The sequence below is a fragment of the Entelurus aequoreus genome, linkage group LG20, assembly GCF_033978785.1.
Source record: "Entelurus aequoreus isolate RoL-2023_Sb linkage group LG20, RoL_Eaeq_v1.1, whole genome shotgun sequence".
NCBI classification, from domain to species: Eukaryota; Metazoa; Chordata; class Actinopteri; order Syngnathiformes; family Syngnathidae; genus Entelurus; species Entelurus aequoreus.
This window is the reverse complement of record NC_084750.1, coordinates 6364535-6373522: the sequence shown is the minus strand read 5'-3', so window position 1 is coordinate 6373522 and position 8988 is coordinate 6364535. Positions and strand designations below refer to the sequence as shown.

At 40.8% G+C, this 8988-nt stretch overlaps 1 protein-coding gene across 1 annotated transcript; it reads left to right on the top strand.

Moving 5' to 3' along the window:
- Window positions 1–5623: 5623 nt before the first annotated feature.
- LOC133635551 (homeobox protein Hox-A11a-like) lies at window positions 5624–8988 on the top strand. The gene is made up of 2 exons (XM_062028758.1): window positions 5624–6432; window positions 7860–8988. Exons 1-2 carry the CDS (start codon window positions 5778–5780, stop codon window positions 8090–8092), a joined length of 888 nt encoding a protein of 295 aa, XP_061884742.1. The 5' UTR covers window positions 5624–5777; the 3' UTR covers window positions 8093–8988.

Sequence of the window (8988 nt, the reverse complement as noted above, 5' to 3'; positions counted from 1 at the left end):
GTCAAAAATCCCACTTATTTCTTAGTATAATTAAATATCTTAAACAAATAAACAACTACAGAAAAATTGTCAAAAATCCCACTTTTTTCTTCATACAATTAAATATATAAAATAAATCAATAACGACAGAAACCTTGACCAAAATCCCACTTATTTCTTAATGTAATTACATATTTTAAGTAAATGAATAACTATAGAAAAATGGTCAAAACCCCCCCTTTTTTTCATATGATGAAATATCTTAAATAAATGAATAACTATAGAATTTTTTTTAAAAATCCCACTTATTTCTTAATATAATTAAATATCTTAACTATAAAAAAAATGGGTTTATGTATTTGCCTTATGAGAGGTAATTATATACGAATACTTTCTTATTTTCTTGACTTGACAAAAAGCAGAATAAACGTCACCAAACAGCAAAATAAAAGGTGTACTTATTTCCTGTATTCTTCTGCTTTGGAAAGCCTTCCGAGCTGAGAGGCGTCATATCGGGGAACACATGTTGCACTTACGTTGATGCCATTTCGTTTGAATTGTAAACAGTTAACCGGCTGTCAAAAATAACAAAACAAAATGCATGCACATGCAATTCTCGGAGCAGCAATTAAACGTAAACTGTAGAAAATAGTCTGCGAGAAAGCACTATTCTTCACTTCTCTTCAACTTTTCCTCAAATGCATAACTTGTAAAGAAAGCCTATTTGAATGATCCAGAAGAACACACACATTTTAGACGTCTTATATGTGAACTTTGTATAATGTTCTTTGTTCTTCAGTTATTGTGTGAAAAAAAAGGGGTTTATTGTGGCCCTAAATCGTGCACTTTATTCCCCCGTGTCCTCCAGGCCCCTACATTGTGTGCCTGCGCGCAACCCACGGACTAATCCGCCTTTGTGCAGGAGCTCCACGCACTCTGCTTTAGTCGAGATGTACTCCCGTTGACCGTGGAGTTGCTCCCTTTCCCGGCAGCCATGCAGGCTCACGTCACCTGTGGAGGATGAAGATCAGACACACCTTGAATCAGGTTCAGTCTTTTTTTTTTCTTTTTTTTTTTAATATTGCTTCTTTGTCCTCGTCGTCTTTTCCAGCTCCTAAACTCTGAGCTGTAATGTTTTTGACCCTGTTACACTCAAATGGTTTTAACACTCCCCAGTCTGGCGTCGGCCATGCAGACAGGTATCATTCAAGTTCAAAAACGGAATTACACAACCTTAAAACGTGGCAAACAATTAATATCAGAAAAAAAATAAAAAATACCACCTCCATACGTGCGTATTGGCACTTTTACGCACAAGCATGGCGATCATTGTGAACTTTCCCCTTTGACTTGCAGGTGTGGTATAGCTCTTCTCTTTTTCCACCATAAAATGAGCACAAAAACAGGCAGCACTAAAAAGCTTTGGGCTCTTTTTTTTTCATTCCTACTGAAGGACTCAAGCTCCAGGAGGCTACTTTTCCTGCAAAGGGGGCTGAATGCGCCAATTGAGTCTGCTTTACAGCCCACAGGCCTACCTGACGTGGCGTTAAACTGTACTCTCAGATCCTCCTCACAATGAATTGTTGACTGCGGGCCTAACAAGGGTTTATGGCACACGGATTGGCCCATCTATAAGTCCACTTGTTTGGCTGCAGGGGATACAAAAAACACACATTTTCTTTCCTGCAAATCAAGTTCTTGTTTGAAATGAAGACGCGTCTGTGTTTTTCTGCCTATTAGATGTGTAAAGTGGACGTAAAGTGTTGACTGTGCAAATTGTGGGGGTTTCTTGCTGTGCATGTGTGTGTGTGTGTGTGTGTGTGTGTGTGTGTGTGTGTGTGTGTGTGTGTGTGTGTGTGTGGCATACAAGAATGCTAATCACTCACTATAGTTCCAATGGAGTCATCTTTACTGGTCAAATATGTTAAAAAAAACACAAGGAATGTGTCTATAGGGTTAATTCCATTAGGAAAAAAAAACCCAATTTGTATCACGTTGCTTTAATTAACCGTTTAATGGGTGTAACCAACAATTTGGAGTGCGTGGAGTGTCCGAAACTTTAAATCGGAAGTCGTACGTAGATTGAAAAAAAAACAAAAACAACATTTAAATACTTTTTTAAATTAATGCACGCATGTTAAAATTGCAATTTTAAATGATGATGTTGAGCATTTATTAGAAAAAAGCGAATGGAGGTTGTTTTTTTTAAAACTATTTTCTGAAAATACACTGTACAAATGTATAACATTTGTTATTTCACAGTAAAATATTGTCTTGGAAATGTACTTTAACCTTAAAAATATATATTTCACATTATACTGCAAATGTTACAGTGACAATAATTCAATTAGTAATTGACTGTGAATTTACATGAACATTTTTGGAGGTTATATAACGTGTGTTGCATTGGATTACTCCAAAGGTGTCCAAACATTTTCCAGCGAGGGCCACATAGAGAAACATTGAAGGATGCGAGGGCCACTTTTATACATTTTGTATGTGAAAAAATACTCAAACAAAACAATGTAGGTGAACATACTCTAACATTTGAAAAAAAAACTTCTACATCTTAGCTTTGTGTTATAGATCACAAAGCAATCAAATCATTCATGATTATTTTAATAATGATTTATGTTAACTGGGCTCGAATGTAAGCTTGTATTTACCAATATTGCTAAAATACTGTCTTTTGAGAGCTCAAAAACATATCATGTCTCACAAGAAATGTGTACAGTTTTTCATCATGGCAGGACATATGGAAATCCTCAAGATCTTATACAGTAAGACGCTCAGGTTGGTTTTCAGGTCCCATTTTTGGGGGATTTGGTACCGTTTAATTGTTCATAGTTTTTTGTTCTAACTTGGGACCTGTTTAGTTTGTCTATGGAATTTGTCGCGGGCCAATAAAAACCGAGCTCCGGGCGGCAAATGGCCCCCGGGCCGCACTTTGGACACCTCTGGATTACTCCATTTATCGAACAAAATGAACGATAGATTACGCGATTATTCCAAAAAAATCCATGTAGCGACAGCCCTAAAATGTGACATTGATAGATTTGAACAATTTCAAAAATGTCAAACATAAAACAAAACAGGTTTTTCAATAGAGATGTGAATTTTACAGAAATTCACAATTCCGATTCTGGGATTGATTGATTGATTGAAACTTTTATTAGTAGATTGCACAGTATAGTACATATTCCGTACAATTGCCCACTAAATGGTAACACCCGAATAAGTTTTTCAACTTGTTTAAGTCGGGGTCCAAGTAAATCAATTAATCGTAAGGGATGACTATTCGATTCGCAATTCAAACCTATTTCCGCAATATTTGATTATAAAACGTATGCTAAAACTTTTTCAAAACAGTTCAAATGCGCCACAAAGATATTTTTATGGATTCTTCGGAAAATAAAAAAATCATCAATCGACTTTGAATCGGAATGAATGAGACACAAAGTCCGAATCGATTTTTTTCTGGTACCCCTATAGCGTCTAAGATTTGTACTGAATTTTCAAAAGAGGTAGCGGTCTACTTTTATATCTTTATTTCGTAAAATTATGATAATAATGATAATTTTCTTTCGTAAAATAATCATTATTGCTGGTTTAAGTTGTGCGGGCCCAAAAAAATAAAAAGGATTTAAGGGCCGCAAATGTCCCCCGCGCTGCACTTTGACACCCCCGATATTTATAGACCTAAAATCTATGTTTGGAACATTTATCAGAAAATATGCATTTTTATGTACATGTATAGGGCACAAATGATATAATAATAATGATATGCTTGTTTTTTTTTGCTTCAGAGACGGATAGGTTTACTTTAAGGGCCGTATCGTGCAGGTTATCGTGCACTATTCAGCATGTCTGAAAAGAAGTAGGAAGAAGCAGAACCTGTTCATTCCAATTTACTGATAATAAGTTCTCACTCATATGTTGACATTAAAATATTCCCCTAGTGTGCACTTTTGGAAGTCTTATGAAACAAATATGTTTATTAGACTTGAAGCTGAACTCGGGTGTTAAAAGTCGTCCCTTATTTTGAACCCACTGTGAAAATAGTAAAAAGCCGTCGTTTTTAGACTAAACCCCAACTTTAAAAGTTGGAGTTGACCTCCACGACGTGAGCATATTTCACATTTTTCTCTGAAGTTGCAGGGCTGACTTTGTTAGTGCAATCTCATGACCCAAAGCGTGCGTAAAAGCCATTAAAGGAACTCCATCCGGGGCACAGAGCAGGGCCCTTCTGCTCTTTGTGCCGATTCGCCCTCCCCCGAACTTGAAGTCGACCGTTCAGACAAAGCTTTGGCTTTGAGTCGCTCTCCCGGTGCCAGACTGCCCTCCGCTTGCCAAAAGCCCAAAACAAATCTGCCAAGAATGATGCGATCCTTCAAGGTTGACCCATTTTCAAGGAGACTGTAGTTAGTGCGGCCCATCCAAAAGAAACAGTCCGAGTGAAGTCTGCAGTGTTTGTTGCAAGTCCATCTTACCGTTGTCGGGCTCCTCAAGCGGAGGTGGCGACTTCCTATCACGCTTGGCAAGTTTTGTGGTGTCTGTCTGGCTGTAGGGGCTATAAAAAAAAAACGCAGGTCTGGGCTTTTCCTGTGCGCAATTAGAGCTTAAAAGCCTCCGCACACCTCGTAGAATTAGTCTGGACCGACTGAGAGAGGCGGAGCGTGTTTGGTTTCCAAAAGATGTGTTTTTGTTTGTTCCTCTCTCTCCTTTCTTGCAATCGATCCAAATCAAATCAGATCCGCAGCCCAGGCCACGCCGGTGGCGAGAGCGCACCAAATATTTCAGGCTTGGGTTTCTCATGTGCCACCAGGAGCCCAAATGTCAATCCGAGCTCATTTATCGCATATTAGCGTCAGGTTGCAGCCGCGCCTGCACGACGAGCTCCACGGTGGCCCGCCGGGGCGCAGAAATGCTATACAAACGCCTCCATTAAAAAGTCCTGTATTAAATTACGCATGCCTTTAAAAAGATCACCCTAAAATTTCTGCAACCTTTTTTTTTTCCTTTTACGGACTCGGAAAGGAAAACTACAAAAACATATGGGAGCCGTTTTTTGATATATTTGGGGAAATATTTCCAGCAAAAGCGTGCGTAAAAGTGGAGCGTGCTGCGAGAAATGGAGCGGTTTATTCCTGCGTGTTACGATGAAGACAAACATGTCCAGAAATACACCGCGCGCGTTTCCTATATTAAATATAAGTGGACACTTTTTTTTTTTTTTTACTTCTTCTCCCCCTTTCTATTTTCACCTTCACTTGAAACATCAGCCGCTATTTTGAACATGACCCTGATAAGAAGACGCGCCCAAAAACGCAGCAAACGCTGATGACAAAAAGCAGACTTTAATGTTCTTCCATTGCAAAAAAAAAAAGTGAAATATTACGTGGAATGAATGAGTGACAATGTGGTGTAAATTGTGTGATCTCCACAAAATCCTGATTGAGTGATGGCGCGGTTGCAATTTCAAGGAATTCATTCCGAGTCCAACATGGCGATAAACTACCAATGTCAAGCCCATGACGCGCACGCGCGCGCGCGCACACACACACACACACACACTCGTTGAAAATCTGTCAATTTCTGCCGCGTGGTCACGTGACCCCCGCCTCCGTGGAGTGGATGGAGATGGCTCTCCCACGTCAGCTTTACGTCTCCAAATGTCTGCCTGGCGGACTTGCTTCCAAGAGGCGAAGACGCGCGGCGCTGCAGAGCCATGCTCCCGGCGGCTGTAGAGCAACCGGAGCCGTGATCGAGCCGCCACGCACCGAGGCACGACCGCCGTGATGGATTTCGACGAGAGGGTCCCGGTGGGCTCGAACATGTACCTCCCCAGCTGCACCTACTACGTGTCGGCGGGCACCGATTTCTCCGCGCTGCCTTCCTTTTTATCCCAGAGTCCGTCCGCCCGGCCGGTGACGTACTCGTACTCGTCGAACCTCCCGCAGGTCCAGCCTGTCAGGGAGGTGACGTTCAGGGAGTACGCGGCCATAGACGCGTCAAGCAAATGGCCGCACCGGGGCAATTTGTCGCAGTGCTACCCGGGCGCGGAGGACATGGTGCACCGGGACTGTCTCTCGGCGCAGACCGCCGACATGTTCGGCAAAGGCGCCCCGCCTGGCGCGTACCACCACCATCACCACCACCACCACGCCGCCGCCGCCGGCTCCTCCAATTTCTACGGCAACGTGGGTCGCAACGGCGTCCTGCCGCAAGCCTTCGACCAGTTTTACGAGACGGCGTACGGCGCCGCGTCGGAGAGCCCCGCCGCCGCGCACGGCTACGCCGGCGACAAAACGCCGAGCAAGCAGCCCGGCTCGGCCGCGCAGGAGGCGGCGTCGTGCCGGGACTCCGAAGCCAAGGATCCCCGGGAGGACACGAGCAGCCCCGAGCTGTCTTCCGGCAACAATGAAGAGAAATCGTGCAGCAGCGGCAGCAGCAGTGAGTATTGCATGCCTGCAAGTCGCCACCTTGCTTATTATGACAGCAACTTTGTCATCTTCAGCTGCTCTTAAACATTTTATTTGCTCTTTTATAAGCTTATAATGTTTATAGAGGGCTCTCGGACCACCCTCCCCTCTCCCAACTTTCTTATAAACCACTCTTGCCTGCTATTGAATTTGGCCCTCAAAGTTAGTTTTCCTTCAATTCTAAATGGAAATTCATTTACATATAGTCTTTTTACACACTACTTTCTGAGCATGCAACAATATCTTGAATTTACTTTGCAGGTGCCATTTACCTTTTCTGATTAAAGGTCAAAGCCAAATAATTGTTATTAAACTACTAATCATTTGTAATGAATTTGTTAATACAAATAATTTCTAGCTCTGAATGTCAGGTTATTGTGCATGTTACTATATTACCTCACATTTACTTTGCGTTTAAGTTTTTTTTTTTAGATAAAACTCCTTTTTTTATGTCAAGTTGATAAAAGATGACCAAAGTAATTTAATATTAAATATTCTAAATTAACATACATGTAAATAAAATAATTTTTAATGCTTTTAAGGCAGGGCACACTGTTACTATTTCTTAACTTATTTGCAATTGTTGTTTTAATGGTAAACGCGTGAATGTGACGCACAATGTAAAGCACATTGGGTATCGTGCGGTTGTAGTAAAAGCACTACATAAATACAGACCGTGTAACTTTTTTCATTGTATGATAAATTGAGAAAATGGTCAAAGCTAACCATCGTTGTTTTTTTTTAAAAAAAAAGCTACCGTTAACCGTAAAGTACTTTTTCTTTGAATTGTAAATTCAAATAAATGTAAATGAACACATTTTTGTACCTTTGAATGTCAGGTCACACTATAGTTTTTGTGCATCGTCCATTTACTTTGCATGTGCCATTTACGTGTTTTATATAAAACACCTATTTTCAATGATAAGTTGACAAAAGGTAAAAAATGACAAATATCAACAGCCTGGAATAATTTTCTCTGTCATTCTATAAACAAAGTCATTTTTATAGCTCTTACAGCAGAGCATGTATGTGCATGATACTATTTCTTACATTTACTTTGCATGTGCCATTTACATGTTTTAGATAAAACACCTATTTTCAAGGTAAATTGACAAAAGGTAAAAAATGACAAATATCAACAACATGGAAGTAATTTCTCTCTAATTATAAATGAAAATAAATGTAAACAAAGTAATGTTTATAGCTCTTAATTCTGCATGTTACTATTTCTTACTTTTACTTTGCATGTGCCATTTAGGTCTTTCAAATCAATCACCTTTTTTCATAGTAATGCGAGTGAAGAAAATGTCAAAGCCAACTGTGCCATTATGAAATAACTACTCATTACAAAACACAATATGTCACATTTTGGGCTGACCGTGTTCCTCGTCCCTGCAGACGGACAGAGGACCCGCAAGAAAAGATGTCCGTACTCCAAATATCAAATCAGAGAACTGGAGAGAGAATTCTTCTTCAGCGTCTACATCAACAAGGAGAAACGTCTGCAGTTGTCGCGGATGCTCAACCTCACCGACCGCCAAGTGAAGATCTGGTTCCAGAACCGTCGCATGAAGGAGAAGAAGCTGAACAGAGACCGATTGCAATACTACACATCCAACCCTCTGCTCTAATGCCTGGTGCAGGTCAGACATGGGACTGTTGTTGTTGTTGTTGTTGTTGTTGCTGCTGCTGCACCACAATGGCCGCCACAGGAGCACTAAAAGACAAGCGTGGTTAATTTCAAGTTCTCAGACACCTAAATGGCCAGCTTGAATGGAGACTTTGCTTCAATGGACTTTTTATTGTACTATTCAGGCTCTTTTTTGTGTGAGAAGACAAGCCACCACCGTATACGCAATATTGTGATTCACGCTTTTTTTTTTTAAAAACTGACTGAAATATTGTATTTTGTTATCAAAAAATGTTGTCAAATCACGTTAATAAGTGAATCCTTGCAAACATTGGATGCGACCAAATGACGTGTCGGAGCAAATGAGATTGTTTCATGTTTTATTGTGCGTGTGTGTGTGTGTGTGTGTGTGTGTATTTATTTTGTACCTTTTCATGTCACAGATTGTTATAACAAGCAGGTTAACTTTTTCAATCTTTTTTGACAATACCCAAACCCACAATTGCCCTATTAACCTTAGGTGTACTTTTTTTAGTCAATATACTGCAGGCCAAACCAGACATAAGCTCGTCCATACATGCCCAAACAACACCCACACACACACCCACACACACACACACACACACACACACACACACACACACACACACACACACACACACACACACACACACACACACACACACACACACACACACACACACACACACACACACAGGTGGAAACATGCGACACGAGCACACCGCGCTCATTTCTTGTGCTTTGTACTTCCATGGCTGGTGCCGCCTGAATATTGAAATAAAGACATCAAATAAAAGATATTTCATGTAGCGTCAGGGCGAAAAGCTGGTCAGGGTCAACGCATCGAATCCCCTGCTTGTTATACCCCCAAACAAT

What these genes read in the sequence shown, in the direction of transcription:
- LOC133635551 (XM_062028758.1), top strand. Translation starts at nt 5,778, where the DNA reads ATGGATTTCGACGAGAGGGTCCCGGTGGGCTCGAACATGTACCTCCCC. An exon ending in GTGCAGCAGCGGCAGCAGCA is followed by an intron (nt 6,433 to 7,859) that starts GTGAGTATTGCA and finishes TCGTCCCTGCAG; the next exon opens with ACGGACAGAGGACCCGCAAG.